The 25090-nt window shown below is 39.3% G+C and overlaps 1 protein-coding gene and 1 non-coding gene across 2 annotated transcripts; one reads left to right on the forward strand and one right to left on the reverse strand.

The window, feature by feature from the left end:
* Positions 1-12625: 12625 nt before the first annotated feature.
* On the reverse strand, positions 12626-12786 carry LOC118489441. The gene has a single exon (XR_004887461.1). It is a non-coding gene; the product is annotated as a U1 spliceosomal RNA (small nuclear RNA).
* Positions 12787-19767: 6981 nt separating this feature from the next.
* LOC118488982 lies at positions 19768-20716 on the forward strand. Its single transcript, XM_035986475.1, has 3 exons — positions 19768-19917; positions 20001-20165; positions 20232-20716. Exon 3 carries the CDS (start codon positions 20247-20249, stop codon positions 20589-20591), a length of 345 nt encoding a protein of 114 aa, XP_035842368.1. The 5' UTR covers positions 19768-19917; positions 20001-20165; positions 20232-20246; the 3' UTR covers positions 20592-20716.
* Positions 20717-25090: the final 4374 nt, after the last annotated feature.

The raw sequence follows: 25090 nt of genomic DNA on the forward strand, positions 1-25090 counted from the left end.
TCTTTAATAATTTATCTCTTCCTGAGTACAACCTTTGACAATCAATCATGCTTTTGAGTGTCTTAACGCTTATATTAGGATTTGGGAACACTCTTAGGTAACTTAATCAAATCCCAAACGTTACACAAACACATAAAAACAGTTTTACTAGAAAACTGTTTTATTCCAAACATATGATTGATTTACACTAATGGCTTAATTTGAAGAGATAGGATCAGTAAGCATTTCCAAAATCCATTTCAACTTCAATTAGGGAGGTTATGTAATCATCAAAGTTATTAGGCTTTTAAACCTAGATGACCTCCTGAGTTGATTATTGGGTTCATTAGAAGTTTCAATTTTATGGATTAGCTCTTGTTTAGGTTGCTATCATTTTCATTCTAAGTTTGTAAGAGTTGGTGCAGTATAGTGTACAAGAGGTGTAATCGGAGTTAAATTCGGAGTGAATTTAATGACACTCTTCCCCCCGCCTCTTGTATTCCTTGCAAGTCATAATAAGGACTGTGACTGCTCCCACTAACCTTAGAAATCTTTAGGAACTCAACATGCTTAGGGTCAATACTTAACGACCAACAAATTCTAATAGAGAAAACAAATTAATGACATTAGTCGTTGTAGTTTCTCTTGTTGAGGATTATGTTAGTTTAGGTAGGAAATCTAAGTGCGCCCACAATTAAGCAACAATGAAACTTTTGTAAGAGTAGCATTAGATTTAAGGAGATAAGGTTTGATTGAACAGTGTCGTGATGGAGCGATGTCTTGTACAAGAGGTGGAAATTTAAAATTTTCAATCCCCCATCTCTTGCAACTATTGCAAGTTATTATTAAGACACTTAATGCTCCCACTGATCTTTAATATCTCTAGAATGCTACAAGAGAAATTTCAATGAGCTACGTGACGTGGGAACCTATCACATATACGTTAGACTTTATTTGATTTCTTTAATGTCCAGATATCATAAGAAAATTTAAGGACATATTTAATAGAAATCTGATTAACTACATATATGAATAGAGTTCTTCTAAGACCGTAGGCCATATGCGACAAAATTTAGATACAAGTTGATAGTCTTTCAAATGATAAATGAATTATGTCTGAATATTCCATTTGGAATAAGTTCCACGAATGTCAATGAATGACTTATGATGGACCCATACTTATTCCTTAAGCCAAGTAATATTTAGGGCTGTAACGTCATGATTTAGAATCACTGAAAATGAGATTAGATGAAAAAATCATCCTCATTAACCATGTTATGATTTCTCATGAATTTTGGTTCTAATGGATGAAATTTATAAGTCTCATTTTCCTTTTGTCAAATTCTCATTTGCATGATGACAAAAGTTGTGAAAAAGTAAGGTATCATCTAGTTTCATCACAGTAATGTTTCTATCCAGATATTTAGAACAAATAAGATGAGAATTTAAGATAAGTGTGACTTTATGTTGACTATGCAAACCTCACAACCTTCATAACATTGCTTAATTATGATACTATATTCTGATTAATCAGAATATATAAGGTATCGAAAAGCGTTGTTGGAAGACTGTTCATTATGGTTCTTATAGTCTTAACATTTTAATTTTGTCACTAACTCTCATGTTAGTTATTTGTCGAGTTCTGGTAAGGAAACGTATGGAACTAGAGTTAACTAATCATGTGTTAGTTGGAATATTAAAATTATCAGACTTAAATATCATTAGTAAGTTACTATCTAATCAATTTATCCAACTGTTTTTTAGAATAATGGATAGTCTCATTGCTTATGCCTAGTCTAATGACATAATTATGCAGTGAGATTTTCCCTTGAAGAACCTTAACGTTGGGATTGGCACTTGTAATTTGTCTATGGACCTTAGAACAATCCTCTTGTAAAGTTCTTAGTGGTTGTAAGGTGAATAATATCTTATTTTCCAGTTTCAAACATTTATTTCTATGTACATATGTTGCTTATCAACACACTCGTTATACTTTGGTACTTTTGAGTGTTATAGCTGATTTATAATGCATCAAATTGTACAAATGAAGAAATAAAACTTAGTATGTAATGTACTGGAAAATGTACTTATTTCCATGCGTAAGCCCTTAACTTTACGGGTCATGGTATTGTACATTATAATATATTCACATATACCACTTAACCTTATAATTTATAATTTAAATAAAGACATGCACCTTAAGAGTTCTTGTGATTATTCCACAATTATAGATTAGTCTTAGGAAAGACTTAATCTGGAATAACTTTAGTGATAGCAATTATGTTAGAGAGTTCTTGATTATCATAAGAGACATCATGTTCGATTTATCCTAATATCATGCTCTACTTTTCTTCCGTAGTGCCTTATCAGAAGAGAGCAATAAGGTTATCGTGTCTTAAGAGATAATCAAGGATTTAATTTAAGAGCTAATTCTTATAGAAACTTTAAATAAAGCAAAACATTTTAGGCTTAGGAATTAGAGTGGATGAGATATAGATTTATAGAAGAAAATCACAGTGAGAAAAATATGGGTACTAAGAATAAGGCAGACAAAATGATCACAAAATTAATTGAGGATCATTAATATAAGGATCATTATGTGAAGAGGTTGTGATATGTCTATTACTAACATCAAAATAATAGACTACTTAAAATTCTACTTAAACGAAGACAAAACAGCTTTGGCCAGAAGTGTAATCATTTAAGCATATGTGCAAAGTGGTTGTAACAAATCAGCTTTGGCCAGAAATTGAGACAAACACTTTAGTTATGCACTTGTTGAATATGCCATCTATGAATGAATTAGATCAGCTTTGGCCAGAAATAAAGACATTCATGCTTATGATGCACACACAACATAGCTTTTCGTAATACTTGGATGATAAGTAGATGCATCAAGTCAGCTTTGGCCAGAAATGATGCATCAGAAGCTCATTCAAGTAAAGCCATTTTGGTTTTTGTAAAACATTATTTGATCCTCATTAATTAACTAAATAATTACAAAACCAAACATTTAATAGCAAACCACCCGTTAGCGCGGATCGAACTCCGCGGTGAGTTCGCTGGGGGTTGCGGGGGACAGCGTGCCCCCGCCCGGGGTTCGGGGCGGAGCCCCGAAATTTTTTTTTTTTTTTAGTTCACATTTAAACAGCTTAAAATAATGAGATTTCGAGTCGCAACTACGGTCTCGACTAATGACGTTATGGTTGCGAGTCGCAACTACGGTCTCGACTAATGACCTTTTGCTCTCGAGTAGCAACCTCATGGTTGCGAGTAGCAACCTCATGGTTGCGAGTAGTGACGTTATGGTTGCGAGTAGCAACCTCATGGTTGCGAGTAGCAACCTCGTGATCTCGAGTAATGACGTTATGGTTGCGAGTAGCAACCTCATGGTTGCGAGTAGCAACCTCGTTAACAGCTGTTAATTGTGATATCATAACTGAAAATTCGAAATCTAAGGGATTAAGAGATATTCTTTCCTGTTTTAAGCTGATCTAATTTTGTCAACATATTTCGAAAATAATAACTGTTTATCTAATAACAGTTTCGAATAAAATTAAAAGATAAAATTAGATCAAACATGGAAAAAACACCCATTAATCCTAAATCATTCCAAAACATAACAGAATACTTCGAATTTTCTCATGAACATGATGAACCCTAATCATAAAAAATAAAATTCTGGAACCCGAAACCTGAATTTTTTAAGACTTCTAAACAGATTTCGGTTGTAAAACATGAACCCAGTTAAAATCGAATGAACATATGATTATTTTTCACGAAAACTAAGATCTCGAGTCGATGTTCATGACTCGAAACGGCTGTTAATTTCATAAAGTTTCAAAATTCCGTTTTCCAAGTTTCAATCCCAGAATTATGGATACAAAACAGAACTGACTAATCAACATATGCTCTGATACCACATGTTGGTTCAGTTCTGTTTGATCATGAAGGAAAACATATATATAAATCATACCTGTCACAGCAGATAGTGCAGAGGAGAATCCAGTAATGGAGTTCGACATGCCTGTCATCTTGATCTGGTTCCTCCTTAGGGTGCTGACTGATGATGGGGACTTAGAGAACCGAAAAGGGTATCGGTTAGGAGAGGAGGTTTCGTGATGATGTTATGACTAATGGGGTGTGTGAATTGTGTAACTGAGTACCCTTAAACCTCCACATAACTCTCCTTATATAAGCACCCAGGAGGAAACCTAATTAGTTACTAAGGGTAATATGGTCCATCAATAATTACCAACTAATTAAATAATAGGTTCTAATATATTTTGATCTCTATAATGTAAATGATTATGATGGCTATAGATTAAATATTAATACGTAATATATTTAATCTTACATTACTTTGTTATTGGTGGAATTTACTGAATATGATATGAAAAGGATTTGAGATGTGATAAACTGATATTTACTTGTTTCTAATATTTATTTTATTTAAGAAAGTAATTATATAAAATCAACTATTGTGTCATTTAAAAGGGAATAAATAATTAGTCTGGAGCCCCACATGAATAATTATTAGACCACTAGTTGGTGCAGATGAAAACCACTCAAGAGATTTAATGTTTTATATTTTACATCGTTTTTTATATTATTTTTCAATACTTAAATTTTCATCAATTTTAGTATAAAACTTTTTATGTTTTTATATTATTTTCAATCCTTAAATTTCATCAATATTAACAATGTTTTTAAATAACCTTTTGAGATTATGGACGCTACAGGCACAATCACTTGCTACTCACTAAGGTTGTAAGAATTGCTAGGCGCTAATCGGTCTATGAGGTACCGACTAGCGATTAATCGGATTAGAATTTTATATCTATTTTTGTTTATATGTATACATACACATTTTTTATGTATTTTTTAAGTATACATGTTTTAACACCTTATTCGACCCATATTTTCAAGTAAATATGATTAATTGCCGGAATTTACAGGTTTTGGTCAAGACCTGGCCTAAATTTGACCGGAATCGCTAGACTACCACCGATTTTTGGCCAATTAGGATTGAGTTTGATCACTGCTGACCGCCTACTGAGTAATTCACTGATTAGATAAAAATTACTCAGTGAACCTGAGACTAGCGATTAATCGACGACTAATGAGAGATTAGTCGGGATTTTTACAACCACGCTACTTCCTTGGCATCTGATTTGATATTCTACATGTTCAACACTTTCTCTTAGTCGTCGTCTTTCCATCTTTGATTCATACACATCGTAACACCTCGAAGTCCAAATCATAATATTTACCAACACGAAGAGAAATGGGGTTGCGAAACAAAATTTTAAAATTGGATCAATACATCCAATTGAATGAGTGTGAATAAAGAATCCATGGATGAAGATATACAAGTAGATTTTTCATCGTAACTAAATCTTTAATTTTTGTTTTAATTTGTAGCGAAAAAATTGAAACAAAATAACTATTAAATAATGTCTTTAGTTTACTAGTACTCATAAATGGAGAGTTGTTACTATGGTCAAAGAAGACACAAAGAAACCTAAATTTGGTGGAATCGAGCTTTCAAGGAAGGTTGCATGCATCATTTGAGAGTGTTCTAAGGGCCCCTTGAGGCCACTTTCTATCAATAGTATGGCTAGAACATGGCTTTTGACCTTAAAAAGAGGACCTATGATGTTAGAAAAATATTGAAACTTACGATAGCTTGGAAATGATGTAAGAAGTGTATATGCTTAACATGATAACTAACAAAATGCCATGATGCATAGGTATATACTTCTCATAAAGGGTAACAAAATAACTTAAAGTGAGTTTTCAGGAAAATTTGTGTTTACATATAAACTTATTAGAATTGATTAAAACTATAACTAAAGATGTTTAGTGATTGATTATACAAGATTAGGATCAATGCTTATGATTTGTAAAGAAAATTCATAGATTTTATTCAAATTGATCTCGTTGATGATTTTGGTGATTAGGAACAATGGTTTAAAAGTAATCTAAAATAGATCCACAAAAAATAGGTGTGAGGTATAAAGCTCAATTTAGAGGGTTTGGTGATAAAGTGAGTCAATTAAGGTTGAAATGGTGGTGTTAGTAACTTTATTTGAAACTCATTATAATGACAAAAACATTATTATTTAAATGTTATTTGAATAAAATGTTGTTTTAAAACGGTATAAACACGTTAGTTTATTTTAGATAGATATACAACACTAGTAGAGTGATTATTCCATGTTTTTCTCTCTAAAATTATTTTTAAAAAAAGTAGATTCTACAAGTTCTTTTTATCAATGAAATAGAAACACGTAGCCGATATCAAGTTATCAAAAGACAAGTTTGTGTCAACGCCAACAATATGTATGTGATAGATACTAAGAATGAACAAATTTATTTAAAGAATGTGATGGTTGGGTTGGAAATGTATACCTGTTACCTTTTGCTAAATTGGTAACACATACACGATGTAGTTTGAGGTCAAACATTCCATCACAAATATCATGCAACTCATGAATATGCTTCAACTAGTAACGATGATTTAACCCTCCTAATATGCTTCTAGCCACACGAAATTGAGAAATGCCATCACTCGACATAAAAAGCAGTGTGCGTCGGAAATGTATATAACATCCATATTGAACCAATCTGCTTACATATACTATAGATTTCGAGATGCCTAGGACATGAACATTTTCTAAAACTATATTGAGATATGTAGAACAACGAATTTGTGTTTATGTTACGCCAACAACCTTTAATTATTGGTGATTTACAAATGCAACATATACATTAAAGGGGTAATAGGTCATAAAATCAAAATTATTGCGAATCCAATGAGTTGTTGATCTAGACGTTGCAAACCAACCACAAGCAGTAATTGATTTAGGAATTCAAAAAACCTCTGATATTTCTTGAGTTGCTCTAGACGTTGTGAACCACCTACAAGCAGTGACTGATTTGGGATTCTAAAATACCTTTGATATCGCTTCCATCGCTTTTATCTTGTAAATTTAATCAAATAAGTAGGAGTCGTTACACATAATAGGCATGGAGATCTCTGTTTCTCCCTCTCTATATATGTGTGCGTGCGCGCGCGTATGTACACATAATAGGATAATAAAAGGATATACTAAAATTAGGGAGAGGATCAAATAGAAAGTATAGTTTGGGTAGGAAGGATAGGAAGCAATGAGGTTGTGACATGTGGCAAAATTGAAAAATAAAGAGGAATGGTATTTTAGTCAATTTTATCTCATCTTCTCCATTTCTCTTTCACTGCAACTTCAAAACCTATCATTTTCAAACACCCACCATCTTCAACCTTTTCTTCACTTCCTAATCAATAATCACTACATCATAGTACGATTTTCGTCATCAACCAGTGATTCAAAGACTCAATCAACGTGTTCTTCAACTTTTTTTTAAGAAACCCAGTTCAACTTATATACAATTTCTCATTTTTTTCCCGTGATTTTGAAGTGAATCATTCGATTCGATCGTTGATATAAGTCAAACCCCATTATGTTTTAGACTTGGAGTGTACGTTTTAGAGACTTGGAGTGCAGAATGTTGGAACAAGAACATGACCATGTTAAAACTTATTGCGTTTTTGAACCTACAACTGCAAAATCTCTATTTTAGGTTTCATTGCGTTTTACGTATCTGGGTTTTTGAGTTTTTTTTCAAAAGTATAACAATAGTATACTCGTTTTAAAAATAAAAGAACACTCATTTTAATGGTGTAATTTTTATAAAAAAATAATGTCAAATGAAAAAGTTATTAACGTTTAAAAAACGGAGGGAATTTGAGGGGAGGGAAACTATTGCTTTTGATTAACTAGAATACCCCTACACAAACTCACGCACCTCCCTTGTTTTTGTTCAATTTCACTCATTTAATCTTAACCCTTGATTACTAAATAGATGGACAAAATTACTTTCTATCATTCCTACCAAAAAAAACTTCCTATAATATCCTGACCCTACTAAAAAATAAGTAACTAGGATTTCCCTACCGCGCGTTGCGGCGGAAATCCATGTACGAACCAAACGGTAAAAACAGTTTTCAAAGGAGTTATATCATTACAATATATATTCAAAACCAACTTGTTCTAATTAATAATGACCGTTTAAAACATCAATTTTAGATAACACAAAAACAAGTATATAAATTTTTCCGGTAGGTACATTATATCGCAAATTCAGTTGTTAAAAAATAACTAATGGAGGTTATAAGATGAAAATAAAACTATTGCGTTAAAGGCCTACATTATTTAAAGTGTAAGAGATTAATTTGAAACTTAAATGTACCACTATATGTAAAAGGGATAATAATAACTTTATTAATGTTCAGGTGACACTTAATAAATTTAGTTAAAATTCAAGGAGTAGGTAGGAATGTAAGTTGTTTAAAAAAACTAACAAAAATTGAGGGTACACTTAATAAATTAATTAAAATTTAAGGGGTAGGAATGTAAGTTGTTTTAAAAAAACCAACAAAAGTTGAGGGGGTAAAAATGGTAAGAACCAAAACCTTGGTGGTAAAAACATAAAAAAAAAGATTATTGTGAGATGGTTACAAATGCCACTCAAAGAGAAGTTAATTACAAAAATACCATGAAGAAGGAAAAGATAAGTATTTGAGTGAATGACATTCTTGTAATTAAAAGAAAAAGGAAGAGGGCACTGGGTACTGAAGCTAACGATGTAATTCAATATACAGTATAATATAATAGCACGAAGCTACACAACTACCAGCGACCAACAATACCCAGTTGTGACATGTTAATGCGAAAAAATAACACTGAAATGTAAAAATAGAAAAGAATAACTAAGTCGATCTAATACCACGCGCGTTGCGACGCACCTGTCAAACAGAGAAAAATAGACGCGTTGTGACGGCCCTGTCAAACGAAAAAAAATAGTCGAAGAAACTTTGAAACCCACATGTACGTTACGGCGTGTTTACTCGCAAATTAGAACAAAGCGTAGCACAAAAAATTTGTAAAAGATGAAAAATACATGGATCAAAGTTGAAAATAAAAATATGTTAGGGTTAAATGCAAAAGATGAAAAGTTTTAGGTTAAAAGTAAAATAATAAAAAGATTAAAATGCAAAAAAAAATGAAAAATCAAATTTTCTTTTGAAAGACTTCCCAAGCCTTGAAGTACATTCCAATGAATCACAAACATCTTCCTAATTTATAATAGGGAATATGTCACAGAATAGTAACCAAGTTTCAAAAATGTTCTAATTAGGTCACTCGTATCGTTTTTGTCCCAATTAGATAGCTTAACATTTAAATCGAGTTATGTCCTTTTTCTACGTGTCAAGAAAAAAATGAAGAATAAGATGTTGGGGTTAGATTATTTTAATATATGAAATTATATTTATTAAAAATAAAAACACTTTAATTACTTTAAAAATAAAAAAAAAAGTTACAATTCACGTCATCACTCAAAGTTAGCATCAAATAAAAGGGAAAAAAGAAACAAAAATCCACATCACCATAGTTACTTATGAAATGGATGAAAAAACCCTTAATTTTAATGAAAAATGAATGTTGAGTGACATGATTAGAACACTTTTGAAACTTAAATGACCTAATTAAAACACTTTTAAAACTTGGTTACTATTCTACAAAGTTACCAATTTATAATATGATAATATTATGTGATGCCCAAACTTCGTAATGTCCGGATAAGCCACGGTCCGTTCGTGTATTATTAAGGTCCGTACCTATGAAAAACAAATGTGATCATATCTACTAATTAATATTATGTGAAAGATACAAAGAAGTCGAATGAAAAACAAATGCCATCATATCTACTAATTAATATTATATAATATGTAAATCCATGCAAAGGATAGATAATGTCAACTTTATCATTACATGTAATCAACTTAAATTGATAGTGAAATTTATCCTTTCTCCCCACTAACATAATTTTCAGTAGCGAATTTAAGAACTTTTTTTACTTAGTTTCTTTTGATAGTTTCTCACTATTTTTTTTAAATCATATAAGATTCTCACTAATTTTTCTCATTTTTCCTAAACCGAACGGGTTAATGGAAACCCACCAAAATGACCTAGATTTGCCTGCCTCTACATTTTTGTTAAATTAATAACACCACATATACATTCAACTATTAAAATTAAAAACTTATAAAGGAAAGAAACTATACATAAACGTTATTGCTATTCATAATTAGATAACTTTGCATTGTTTGCTTTCTTTATTTTTCCTTGTGATAAAAAAAGATACCCATTAAATTTTTTTAATTAATTTGATTAAAACAATGTTTATTTTGGAGTAATCAATGCCAAACAAAATGATTGATTGCCCACAAGGGCTTTTGGATTAGTCCAAAGCATATCTCACAAGGGTGTACGATGGTGATATGTGGTTCATCGAGTGGTTAGGGAATCAATTCTGGATTTATAGATTCATATGTATAAGATTTGTTTGAAAGGATCAAAACAAAATAATATGGATAAACCAAGACTCCATTTATAATCATATTATCATATCTATTAATAATTAGAGTGTAAAGATTCAATATAATTGAGTTTTAACATACAAAATACCTTTTAACGTAAGAAGTGAAGGAGAACGGTTTCCCTACTACTTAAGAATGATATTTAATTACAAAATATAAAAAAAGTCGTAAGTTTTCAGTAGTAGAGTAATTATCACTCTACAAAATTACATAATTACTCTAATAGTGTAAAATCACGATTTTTTTATTTAAATTCTGAGACTAAAATACGTGCTTAATAAGTAGGGGGAAAACTTTAAAAATTTAAAAATCCCTCCTTTACTTCCTACGTTAAGAATATTATGTATGCTAAAACTGATTTGTACAATAACTTAACCCTAATTATCATATCTTTTTATAGTTCAATGATTTGAAGTATCATTCACATTCACATTCATATTCACATTCACATCTATTTATAATTCAATGATTTGAACAGTGTTTGGGTTGTGTGTAGCCATTGGTTCATTTTTTTTTTGTATATGTATGGTTGTTGTATAAGGGTACAAGTGTTATACACATGTGTGTATGTGGCAAAAAAGATCACCACATTGGGCGTATATCCAAAGTAACATAAATATAGAGAGAAAAAGGAATGACAAAGATTATTAGAGAGAAACCCTAAAGGTAGAGGCATTGGTCGTTACACCATTTAGGGCAGAAAATGTTTGTTGAATGCTTGTTATTTAAATTTATAAACTTCTTTCAATTTCTAAAGTACATTAAGAAGATAGTAAAAAAATATATTTCTTTTATCAGAATTATATTAAAAAAATGCACGCGTATTATAATTGTATATAACATAGTAAAATAACTCTTTGAATCCAATAGACTTCAAATTTTATCATTGTGGTGGGTAACTTAAACAAATGGTAACCTATCATTCGCCTTTTCTTTTTAATTATTTTTAGAGTAAAGTACATAGACGTTTCCTATGGTTTACCAAAATTTTAGATATGGTCCCTATCTTTCCAAAAGGTACACGGATAATCTCTATGGTTTGTACTTTGTAACATATTTAGTCCCAAATCAAGAAATCTAGAGGTTTTAGTAGGTCTAAATTAGGGACTAAATGCATTACAAAGTACAAATTATATGGACCATCCGTATACTTTTGGAAAACTAGAGACCTAATCCAATATTTTGGTAAACCACAAATACCATCATCCTGTGTACTTTACACTTATTTTTATATTATTATTGTTTGGTCTTGTAATATTCAATTTGATACATACTACATAATAGGTGTCAAGTTTAATAGATGATTATGCTTCAATAGTTTCAAATCACCAGTTATATAAAACGGTCGACAATTTTTATTAATTATTTAAGTATGATACATTGATACCAAGTCCTCTAGTCCTCTATTCAGTTTATTTTAATATAGATGTTCATCTTAAGAGTTAAGCCCAATTATAGTTGGGCTTTTAGTAGTATTGTTGGGCTGACATGCATACAAAGTGTTAAAACACTTCCTCATTGGATCAAACACATTGATCAGATGTAGCCCTACAACACTGGATCAAGTTAAAAAAATCTAGAAAAGAATTATTGCACATCTACAACATTGAACTAGGTGCAGTTCGGTCCGGTCTGGTTACTAGGTTTTCTTGGTTCGACCGAATCCTAATAAGGAAATGAGTTAATTCAAGTTTTTTTAAAAATCATTAATGGGTCCGCAGGAAAAGGTAAACTAGAAGCCTAGCTACAACATAAACTTTCAAATTACCCTAAAATCGCATTAGTCCGGATAAACTCACAACCAACAATAGTACCCAGTCTACTAGCCGAACCAACGTCGGTCCAGAGTGAACATAGTTCGTCTAGTCCGGATGACATTCTAGTATTCTACCATCTGAATCAGCCTTGATGTACTTGCTACACTATATTACTATAATCCTTATAAGGTTATTTTGTATAATAACTTCATATTCCGGGGACACAACCTGACCCGAATTCTCTCGACCCGGTAAAAAACTCATCTATATTACGAAACTCATCGGATTCATCATTTTCTTGTTTTATAAAAGCAAGCGATCTGTTTTGATTCTGTTCATCTCTACATAATTGTAAAAGTTATTCAGATTTTTGAATCTATGAACTTTATAGATTAAAAGTTTAGTGAGGGCCGCGCGAACGCAGGCCCCCGCTGCCACAAATTATGACGTAGGCTCGACCACTTGAGACGACCTTAGGCGGGCACCCCTCCAAAGTGCAATGGAGGTCACCAACCTAGGCCATGGACCTTCTTGATCGCGCATTGACCCCGTCCAGGTAAGTGAGTATTCCATTGGCCCATTTTTGTTTTTATACAACACAACTCCCCCTTTGCTTTCTCTCCCCACCGATATGGGATAACCTCTAAAGCTGGTTAAAATAGCAGAACCCGAGCCGAGAAATAGAATTTTGAAATCATAGTTATTAAAGGCGCGAGGCGCACTCAGTGTGATTTGTTGGACACGGGGCCTTATTTGTGCCTGGGCCCTCGCTTTAATAACTATGATTTGAATACTTCTAGAAACTGAGTTTCTAGAATAGTCTGACCCGAACTAAAATATATGTGATCAAGTTGATAGATTTCCGAACACTGAAGACACCCTTGAAAAAGGTTTCCGGTCCACCACTGCACGTCATCGTCTGCACCAGCTACATTGAAATACAAAACTACAAAATATTTACACAAAAATCATTCAGCTATTAAAGTTATAAAAACATAATTAAATAGCTGGATCAAAATACAATTAATTATTTTTTTTACTAATTTTGTACCATGTTTATGTTTCAAGGTTGGTTACATGTCATGTTTCTCAGTACATAATGTAGTACATTATCAATCATATAATCAACATTATATATATATATATATATATATATATATTATATATATATATTGTTGACGATGAATAGTAATTTTATTTTTATAATAATATACAGTTTTTTATAATTTTTTATTTAATATATTATAATAGTTTATTATTATATTTACTTCTAATAAATATTTTTATTTTTTTTTTCTTTTTTAAAACCATACTTTTCTTTACCATTTTTAATAATTCTTTTTTCTTTTTTTAGAACATATATTAATTTATCGATTGATTAATTTGATACTTTTTTAATAATCTACGTTTATAACTTTTTCTAAAAACTTAAGTACGTAGTTGTACTTAATTTTTTCCCTGACATTCCGTTATAAGTTTTGTTAAAAACAAAGTTGTACTCAAAATAAATTACGTATTTGATATCAAAAATGATACGATGATAAACTGAATTGTTCTAATGATTTGCCTTTCTAAACAACATGATCTATTTTTAAATCACGTTTGTTTTATATTATCATTTACTCGATTTCGCCGTAACGTACGACGTAAAAAAACTAGTATACATTAATGTGATTTTAGTGCAATAAAAATAACAGTGTTATATTAGAACTCAACTTAACATCTGATTAGAACGTCCAAACAAGTGAGGATAGCCTGATGGTAAAGTGGCGTATTTAGGGCTGTAAACGAAATGAATACGGACAAGGCCTTGTTTGTGTTCGTTCGTTGAGGATATAAATGTGTTCACGAACGGTTCATGAACACTTATCGAACGAGATTTTATCTTTGTGTTCGTTCATTAAGGAAATGAGTGTGTTCACGAATGGTTCACGAACACAAATAAATTTCGCGAACGTGACGAAAGCTAAAGGTGGATGGCCTAGAGAGTAGCACTGGAATTTGAAGCCCTAATTGTGGAACGATCTTCGTCGATGTAAATAATGAGAATGGTGCATAAACAAGGTGGAAATAAGGTTTCTGGTTTAATTGTTAAGGTAATAAAATAAATAATATAAAAAGTCTAGATAAGATATATGAAAGTACAAAAATATGTAATTAAGACACAAACAAACAAAAACATAAACAATAGTACCCAGTCTTCCCTCCGAACGGTTCACGAATTGTTTGCTGGACGTTAGGTTCGTTTACAGACTGATGAAACAATGGTTAACCGGGCAGGGTTAACTCACTGGTCTCGTCAAGAAGGGTTAATCCCTTCCTCTCGAGGATCGCTGGCTGGATCACCGGTGGTTGATCTCCTGCACAAGGAAACAAGCCGTGACTCGTAACAAGGAGGATGGGGTGGGGGGTGCTCCTTGTTACCACTCTCCGGCGTGAGAATCAGTAGTTTGCTTGGGAAGCAAAGTAAGATAGTAGTAGTAGTGAGAGAGTTGTGAGAAGATACCTCAAACCTGGTTTGGGGTTGGTATTTATAGCCGAGGAGTGGAGGAGGATGATGATGGATGGACTGACGACGTGCTGCCCCTTTTCAGGTGTGTCAGGCCCGTCGGTTATGGAGGTTACGCCACGTCAGTCCATTGCTTACGTAGCTCTGACAGGTAACTGTCATTGGTGCCACTTGCACTGTGGTGTCAGTACCACTTGCTTGAGTACATAGGATGCGGTGCAAGCCGCATCGCTACGTGCGGTAACATCTGAAGTTACCGCGTCTCCTACTTGTGATCAAGGAATACGCGAGATGCGGTGCTAGCCGCATCGTCGTCTTGCCTGCATCCCTTGTCGTGACGAAAATGTCCGTATGGTGCGGTGTCAGCCGTACCACTACGTTCATCTCCTTTTATGCCTAAGGTAAGGCTTTCCTGTATTGATAGAAGTGTTCACTGGACGCGGTGCGATGCCGCGTCGCTGTGAATACTTCCGTTTTCGTACACCAGATGTGATGCTATGTCGCATCACTCTACCGTTCTCCTGTTCCATGTAAGTCCTCCTTTGTTACAAGATAGATTGGATTCAACCCTTGTGTCGATGCGTTCCCGCATGGGTACAAGTGGGTTGTTAGCTAGTGGGGGTTTTGATAAGGGTAATGGTCACTCGCGGTCGATGCTGACGCGAGATCTGGGACCATACCCCTTCAAGTCCCCCCAGTCTAGTGTTGCTGCCACATACAAGGTGTATGTGGGAGGAGTACTGGACTATGGTGTTTGGAAGGTAGTTTGGAGTCTGGAGAAGATCCTAGACCATGTGTGGTCTTTTCTGTATGTAAATGAAGCTGGAGGTCCGGAAGGGTCATCTGACGCCTCTTCCGTACCGGTGAAGGAATCTCGTCTGATGCGAGATTCTCAGCCGATTTATGTCACCAGGTGGTCTGCCACCTGTTGTTGTGCCGAAGGTCTCTTGGAGACCTTGTTAGTAATGCTGCACAAACTTCGAACCAACCTCTGAGATGGTGGTTCGAAGGTATGTGGAGGTTTCCCATCCTTTAAAGGTGGGCTTTTCTTCCTACCAATTGCTGAATTGGTGCATGAAGAAGAAAAGAAACTTTTTGGACCAATCTTTGAGACTGGGATCAAAAAGTTGTTGATGCTTGCAAGTGCTTTGCTCAAGCTCTATGTTCAGCATCGAGTTATGAGACGACAATCCCTTTTTTGTGGGGTTTTCGTGTTTATCGTCATAGCTCTCTAGTAACCGCACGTTCTTTGCGGTTACCTCGTTGCGTCATTGTTGGCCATGTTTGGTCGAACAATGTATATTCATACTATGGGTAAATAAACATGGTCATAGGCAAGTGTATGCCCACCATTGTTTATTCTATGCGGCCCATAATCGGGTTAACAAAGTCATAAGCAGACTTGTTACCGCTGTTCGGACGCTTGTTGTTCGACGAGAGTTTATTTAGAGCGCTGTTCTGCGTTCGTTTTGGAGCCACTTACCTTCCCGCTCCAATACCGAGTTTGCCATGCAGTAGCATTGTTCGGTGATGTGGAGTGAGCTTGGCTCTTCCGTAGCAACCACTCTGCGGAAGCTATGGTTATGTCCGTAGCTCCTCGTGAGTGTCTGTGGTTTTGTATTACCACATTTGCTCGAAGTGGGTGTGGGTCGGATGTAGCTCTTGAAGGTTCAGGAGACGGGGTTGCTGATGTGCGTTCGCGTGCATACCCTTCCTTCCTTTTGTTAAAGAAGGTGTTCATGTACCCTCTGCGGTTGTGAACCGGGCAGGAGGGATTTGAAGCTTGAAGAGAATGAAGGCAATGCAGTTCCCATGTGTTCTGAGATGCGGTTCAGTCCAACGGCCAGCGCTGGTTCTGAGCATCTGACACACCTGAACGGGCGCGTGTGTAGGAAGGCCGCATATTCCACGTGTGCTCGTGGGTAGTGCGGATAGGTATTATACCCCCTTATAGTGTAGAGATATGTTTTTACCTATTTTTAGGGGTATGTTAAAAAACGACATGCGGTATGGGTTATGGTGCGGTATACCAGAGAAACCACATGCCGCTTATAATTGGATAATGTAGTCGCTTTTTGTTGCATACGTGGCTGGACGCACGTGTGAGTTGGTGGAAGTTGGTGAGATCTTCCTGGCATGTGCTGAAATGAAAGGACGTTTGCACTGCCCGAGGCATTAAATGCACTGTAGCGAAGAGTGTAAACGTCTCTTGTGTCAGGCGCGTGGGCGGCCACGCGCGCGTGATAACCGTCAGCGGAAACGGCGCTCGACACGTGGTGTCCTATGATTCGCTCTTTTTGAACGTGATCATTTGTTTTCTCCCTCCGCATTAATTGCGATGGGTATATAAGGGGAAACCGTTCGTGGTTTCCCCTCACTTGTTCGAAATTTCAAAAAATTTGTCGTTTGAGAGAGAAACTGTTATCTGTCTTCTCCGACTATTTTTTCTGAAATTCCGGTGAGGTTGCTGGTGTTTCCGTTCACCATTTTTTGTTTCTTGAATATTTTTGATGGCTGAACCATCGAATCCACACAATGTGGAGGGTGAAAACCCTGAACAGCCGGTAGTGGCTGAGGAAGAAGACGAGGGGGCTGCCGGTGTTGGTTTACCGGCGTTAAGGTGGACCAAGAAGTCTTTTGACAATCTGATGCTTACTGTCCAAATGCCCCCTGAATATGGGGCTCAATATCCATCGGAGGGTGATACTGGTGCCGACGCTCCGGCCGGTTATGTGACCATGTGGGCCGACTTTTTTGGTGACTGTAATCTCCGGTTACCGTTGACGGTGTTTGTCGTGGATGTCTTGGAGTGGTACAAGGTCCACATTTCTCAAGTGAGTCCGTTTGGTATGATTCGGATTCGAAATTTTGAGTTTACCTTCCGTGCTCTTGGTATAGAGCTTACCGTCGGAGATTTCCGACGGTTCTATCAGATGACAGTGTCCATGGGGTTCTTTTCTTTCCGTCAACGAGACGGTACCCCCAAGCTGATGACTCCCCCCAAGGGGATGACGATGTGGAAGAAGAAATTCTTCTACATCAAAGCTGCTGCCATTGTTGCAGATATGACGTTTCGGAACGTGACCGAGACGATCATCGCGGAGACCATTTCGGTCCCTAGCTCGAAGTCAGTGGAATGGTTTCCTCAGTTGCAGACCATTGAGACCGTGAAGCTGACCAATACGCAACTATGGCTGTTGCGTATGATGCTGAGGAGGAGCAAAAACTCGAAACCCGTGGTGCGGGAGAAGAGCGGTGGTACGTACTTTTTATCTGTTTACGTTCCTTATTTTTGTGTGCGTTACTGATATTTGTGTTTGCTATCAGAAAATGCTCCTGCATGGAGGATGTTTGCCCCGGATTTCCTGGGTACGGTTGAGACCGTGGTTTGTGCGGATGGTGAAGAGGATCACAATACTATCATCCGTAGCAACTTCCGGGTGCCTACTGCGGCTGCACTGGCAGTTGAGTTGCCGTCAGGCAAAGGTATAATATCCAAGCTTTGTCACTTGTGTTGATAATGTTGGTTTTTTGACGTATTGATTCCATGCAGGTGATCTTGGGGCCTTGGGGGACCCCGAAGCGAAAGGTGTGCCAAAGAGGCAAACTGTGAAGGGCGTGCGCTTTCGCCAAAAGAAGATAAAGGAGGTCACTACTGTGCCTCATCTGGTGCCGCAGGCAGCAGGTATCTCTCACTCCTCTTTTCGTCAACACAAGGATTATGTGATAGTATCTGATACCCTTGAGGGTTTGGGTACAGCCGCGGAGTCACGTTCTGGTGCTGCGAAGAAGCAGGCAGAAGAGGCGGCCGCGGGAGGGACAGCTGCGGGTCCCCCTGTGATTGGTGAGAAGAGGAGGCCAGAGCAGAAAGCTGCTGGTGGTGTTGAAACCAAACGTCGGAGACTAGTAACCAAAAGGTCTGCTCCGACGCAGAAAAAACCTGCGGTTGTCGTTGGTAAGTGTAGGCTATCTAGACTTAACTGTTGTGTAACTAGTTTTGATAGCTATTTGACTTTTTTGCAGAACCTCAAGATGAAGATATTTCTATCTTTGACGCTCCAGGGTCACCCCCGCGTGCTACGGGTGCGGTGACAACTGAAGTACCGTCGACGCCCCCTGCTAAAGTGGCTTTTGAGTCGACGGTGCGGACAGAAGGTACCGCAGAGGATGTGGCAACCCAGATTTTTGATACCGTGGATTCATCCAACAATCTTATTAGTCCCCCTGATGGGGATAACTTGGATCTGCGGTTTTCTGATGCTGGGAAAGGAAAGTCTGATGCGGAGGCGCAGAAGACTGATACTGAGCCGCAGAGCTCTGCTGCTGGGGCGAAGGTTACCGGTGCTGGTGCCGGTGGTGCGGGTGATGATGGGCCTCCAATTCAGCCTGGGGAGTCCGAGTTGGAGTATTATTACCGCACATACTCCCAGGGCCGCAGCACTATGTATCACCGACCCCCCTGGACTGTTATGCAGGGGGATGATATTTCGAATGATCCTGCGGCCTGTAAGGAGATTTTGGGTGGTCTGGGGACCCCCTTTGAAGTTGAGCGCGCCCGTGCCGCACCTCGAGAGTTGCGTATAAACCAGCTCTCAACAATGTTGGTAGGGACTTCCATTGTGGCGAATGCCATTTTGGAAGACTATAAAGTGCTGGGTCGGCGCGAGGTAGATGCTGCTCGTATGCGGGCAGAAGCGGAAAAGTTGGTCCAGGCTGCCCGTGCGGGTGCGGAGCAGCTGGAGAAGGACAAAGCTGCTTTTGAGAAGCAGAAACAGACTTCTGAGTGGGCTGCCACTGCCCAGCTGAAACAGGTGCGTACCCTTGCTAAACTCCTTGCTGATGAGCGCAAGAGTTGGAACGAAAAGTTGTCCAATGAGCGCAAGAAATGGAATGAATCTTGGGCTAAGCAGAATAACGTTCTGTTTCATACTCGGCAGGAGTTGGCGAATGTCAAGGCGGCGAATGTTGCCTTGGGCAGCGAGAAAGCTGCGGCGGAGGCCATTTCTTTTAAAGCGCTGCAGGCGAAGGCCGACGCCTTGAAGGCCCTTGAAGAGGCCAAAGAAGCCGGGGCTCGTGCCTCAAAGGCCCATGAAGAGGCCGCAGAGAAGGAGAGCCGTGCTTCTAAGGCTCTTGAAGAGGCGAATGCGGAGCGCATTCGTTTAGGCAAAGTTGTTGAAAGCCTGCAGGTACGTTTCTTTAACGTTGTTGCTTTCGTCTTTATTGTTTTGAAAATATTCACCGAGTGAACTGTTTGCTGTTCTTGTAACAGGCTGAGGTTCAGGCCCGGGAGGTCGCAGTTACGGACCTTACTACCCGCGTGTCCGCTGCGGAGAAGCGGGCTGACGCTGCTGCTGAGGCCAAGGATGCCTTGGTGTCCTCTTTTAACCAACTGGAAGCTGACCGTGAGTGGTTGCGGACTCACGGCATCGCGCGTGTAAGTATCTTTTGCCTTTACATTTGCTTGGATTAGCATTCAAGACTTATGATCTTTTTATTGCAGATTGTCGAGGCTATCATGAATGCTCCTGAGACCTCATCTGGTTTGGACCTGGTTAAGGAGCGCGCGCGCGATGCTGGCTTCAAGGCTGGTTATAACCGCTGCATTGGGCATATCAATGTATTATCCGCAGGCGGTTATACTGATCAGGCATCCGGGTTCCGTGATGTGGATACCGAGGGTCGTCTGAAAGCGACCGTAGCCTCCTTTTATGACACGCCCCTTGCCTGTGTAGGGGAGCTGGACGAGTGTTTGGAGGTTGCGGACTATGTTGACCGCTTGCGGATGCTTTACCCTGATGTGGAAGAGGAAGAACCCGCTGGTGGTGCCGGAGGAGACGCGGGTACCAGCGGTACAAAATAGGGTTTAGGTTGGCGAGTGTGCCTCCTTTTTGTATTCCTCTTGTATAGAATAGGAACTTTATGTAAATTCCGTAAGCATCATGTGGATACTTGAATTTTTTGAATATAAAGTTTCTTTGTTCAGTTTGTACAAGTGTTTTTAATTCTTGCATGTCTGAACGTGTGTATGCGTAATCTTTACCCATTTATGAACGGGGTCAAGTATACTCCATACTTTTGTTGTATGGGTATGCATCAATTCTGTTATTTACCGTGTGAGGGTTTTAGAATTGCTTAAGCTTTGTAAAAGCTTATATTACCGGAACTCTACCCATTTGTGAATGGGGTCGAGTGTACTCCATACCTTTGTCGTATGAGTCCGCGTCAATTCCATTGTTTGCCTTTTTGGGCTCAGGAATTGTGTTAAGTGTTTAACAAAAACTTGTGTATCCGGCCGGATAAAACATGCAAGTCTGTTTGCCTTTTGCTGGCCTATTACAATATTTGTGTGTGGTTACCACTTTGTATGGGTATCACGAATGAAGATTTTGCCAATCTGTTTTTGGGATACCGCAAAGTGGAACACGCATTTGTAATAGTAATAACGAACAATAATGTAGAAAATTGCTTATTTATTTATTTGCAAATGGCCTGCGGCCCGATAGGTTACATAGAGAAATGTAAGAACATGGCTTACATATAACAGCGTCGAAGCTGTTGTGCATTCCATGTGCGTGCGATAGGTTCGCCTTCTAGTGTTTGCAATCTGTACGCGCCTTTCCCTAAGACCTCTTTGATGAGGTAGGGTCCTTCCCACTTGGGGGCGAGTTTGCCTGGGCGCTCGGCATTAGATGCCTCATTGTCGCGTAGGACGTAGTCTCTTGGGTTGAAAGTACAAACGCGGACGCGCGCGTTGTAGTACTTTTCAAGTTTGGATTTATATTTGGCCTCGTTGATGGCAGCGTTTTCGCGCCGTTCTTCCAAGAGGTCCAAATCGATCATGCGTTCCATGTTGTTGTCTAGTTTTTCAATAGCCAACATTCTAGGAGAGGGGAGACCGACTTCTGCGGGGATCACCGCTTCTGAACCGTAGACTAGGCTGAAGGGTGTTTCCCCACTGCTTGTTTTTGGGCTTGTGCGGTGAGCCCATAAGATACTTGGGAGTTCATCGACCCAGCCACGCCTGGCCGTTCCCAACCGTGCCTTGATCCCTTCGACTAGGCTTTTATTGATACTCTCGACTTGGTCGTTCCCTTGCGGGTGTGCGACTGAGGAGAATATGTGCTCAACGTGTAGTTCCTCTAGCCATTTTTGAAATTCGTCGGCAGCGAAGTTGGTGCCGTTATCGGTGACAATGCACATTGGTAATCCGAAACGGCAGATGATGTGTTCCCAAATGAATTTCCTTGTTATCATAGCAGTGGTTGAGGCGAGTGGTTTTGCTTCTACCCATTTGGTGAAGTAATCAACCGCCACTATGATAAATTTAACCGCACCTGGAGCGTCAGGGAAGGGTCCCACAACGTCAATTGCCCATTTCTGAAAGGGCCATGCGGTTGTAACGGGGACTAAGTTGTTTTTTGGCCGCAAGGTTTTTGGAGCATGACGTTGACAGTCGATGCACTTGCGCAACTCTTTGACGGCGTCCAGGTGCATGCCGGGCCAGTAATACCCGGCATTCATGATTTTGACCACTACCATGCGTGGTCCAGCGTGTATGCCACATATGCCCTCGTGTATCTCTCGAATGAGGTATGTGGCGTCCTGGGGGTTGACGCATCGTAGTAGTGGCCCGAGGTATGACTTGCGGTATAAGATACCGTCTCCCATCTGATAATGGCACGCTTTGTATTGTAGTTTGCGTGCTTCTGATTTGCTTTCGGGAGTCACACCGGATTGTAGATATGCGATAATAGGTGTCATCCATGATGTTGAACCGTATTGAATGACGTTGACTTGGCGCAGGGGTACCGAAGGATTTTGCAGGATTTCGATGCGTATCTCCTTTGCCAAGTGTTGGAAGCTGGTAGATGCAAGTTTTGATAGTGCATCTGCGGACTTGTTTTCGCTTCGATTAATATGGCGAATATTGAATGAAGCGAATTTGGATTTCAGTTGCAGTACTTGCTCGAGGTAGAGGATCATGATATCCCCCTTTGCGGCGTAGTCGCCGCGTACTTGGCCTGCAACTAACAAAGAGTCGACGTGGGCTTCCAGATGTTGCACGCCGATTTTGACTGCTAAACGTAGCCCTGCTAACAGAGCCTCATATTCTGCCTCGTTGTTTGTGCTTTTGAATTCGAGGCGGATTGCATATGTGAGTTCTTGGCCGTCGGGGCTGACGAGTCGCAGACCTGCACCCGCTCCTTCATCGTTGGAGTCACCATCTGTGAAGAGTGCCCATGTTTCTGAAGAGGGTGGCGGTGGTGCAGGAGTTTGTGCTTCTTCGCATTCTTGGATGCGATTCACCGGTACTTCGGCGGCGAAATCAGCTAAGATCTGGCCTTTAATTGCGGGGCGCGGTTTATAATGTATCGTGTGCGCGCCCAGCTCGATGGCCCATTTCGCTAATCGCCCAGAGATGTCGGGTTTGGAGAGGATCGGGCCGATCCTGTAATTGGTTAGCACTGTGATGACGTGGTTTACGAAGTAGCGTCGCAACCGTCTTGAAGCGTGCACTAGTGCTAGCACCAATTTCTCCATTATTGAGTACCTTGTCTCTGGGTCGTTGAGCATCTTGCTGATGTAATAGATGGGTGTTTGAACCCCCTTCCGCTCCACAATCAGTACCGCACCCACCGCGTTGTCCGCGGCGGATAGGTATAGTATGAGTGGCTCATCTTTGCGTGGTGCGGTTAAAGTTGGGAGTTGTATCAAACACTCCTTCATTTCCCGGAAGGCCTGTTCAGCCTCTGCGGTCCACTGGAATTGTTCTTTCTTTGAACAGCTCCGCAGTGTCTTGATGAACGGATAAGACTTAGCTGCGTGGTTGGCTAAGAATCTGTTGAGTGCCGCTAGCCTGCCGGCTAGCCGTTGCATATCCTTCATCGATGAAGGCGATGGCATGCGCTCGATCGCCTGGACCTTCTCCGGGTTTACCTTGAATCCATCTTTAGTCACGATGAACCCAAGGAACTTGCCTTCTTCCATTCCAAACGAGCATTTCCCTGGATTGAGCTTTATGTTAACGCTTCGCAGAGTTTGGAATGTTCTTTCGATATCTGTGAGCATGGTATCTTCTTCCATGCTCATGACGACCAGGTCGTCCATGTAGATTTCGACACTTTTGCTTATTTGGCCGCGGAAAGTGTCGTTCATCAACTTTTGGTAGGTTGAGCCCGCGTTGCGCAACCCAAACGGCATTTTTGTATAGCAGTAATTTCCGGTGGGAGTCCGGAATGCCGTTTTGTCTTCATCCTCGATTGCCATTTGTACTTGATGGTATCCTTTGTAGCAATCGAGGAAACACTTCCACCTGAATGGTGCGAGATTATCGACCTTTTAGTCGATTTCTGGAAGCGCGTAACAATCCTTGGGGCAGGCTTTGTTAAGGTCTTTGTAATCGACGCACATGCGCCAGCCCCCGGACGGTTTTTCTACCATGACTGGGTTGGACAACCAAGTCTGGTATTTAACTTCCCGCAGGATGCCTGCGGAGAGCAGTTCTTCGATCTGCTCTTGCATCGCCTGATTTTTAGCTGACCCAAGGTGGCGTTGGCCTTGGATCACTGGCTTGATACCTGGCATGGTATTCAAGTGATGCTGCGCAATATCACGTGGGACCCCGGTCATGTCTGCGGGTGTCCACGCGAAGATGTCTTGGTTCCTGAAGAGGAGCTGCTTCAGTTGCGCTTTGGTGGTCGGGGACAAGGCGTGACCCAATGTGACCTTTTGTTCTGGGTATCTCGCGTTGAGAACCCATTTTTCTGGCTGGTCATTTGGGGTGGGCCTTGCGACCTTGGTCGGACGTACTTCGTCCGACATCATGACGTCCCTGCGGGCATAGATTATCGCGACCCCCGATTCGGTTGGGAAACCAACCGCAGAGTGGGGGACCGACGTAATCATATTGAAATCTCCTTGGGATTCTCTCCCGAGGAGTACGTCATATTTGGAGGTGTGAGGTAAAACCATGAAGTTTACCTCTTCTGTCCTTGTGCGGTTTCCGCTGGAAAGACGCACAGGAAAAGTAATCTGGCCCAGGGGAAAGACAGTTTCCCCTGCGAACCCGGTTAACGGGTAATCTACTGCTTGCAACCGATCTTTGTCCTCCTGGTCGAACTGGTTGAAGCATTGTTCGTAGATTATATCAAATGTACTGCCCGGGTCGATGAATAGACGCTCGGTGCAGTAGTGTGCTAGTTGGCCTGAAATGACGGCGGCGCGCCTATCGCGCGGTCCGCCTCAGACTTTTGGAAAGACGACTTGCTCGTCCTTCCAGTCACATTCGGGCCTTCTTGCCGCTTTTCGCGGCCTGCCCTTGCCTCCGTGGATCATGTGGGTGGAAGCCACGTGCATGGT

The sequence above is a fragment of the Helianthus annuus genome, chromosome 17 (assembly GCF_002127325.2).
Source record: "Helianthus annuus cultivar XRQ/B chromosome 17, HanXRQr2.0-SUNRISE, whole genome shotgun sequence".
In the NCBI taxonomy this organism is placed as follows: domain Eukaryota; kingdom Viridiplantae; phylum Streptophyta; class Magnoliopsida; order Asterales; family Asteraceae; genus Helianthus; species Helianthus annuus.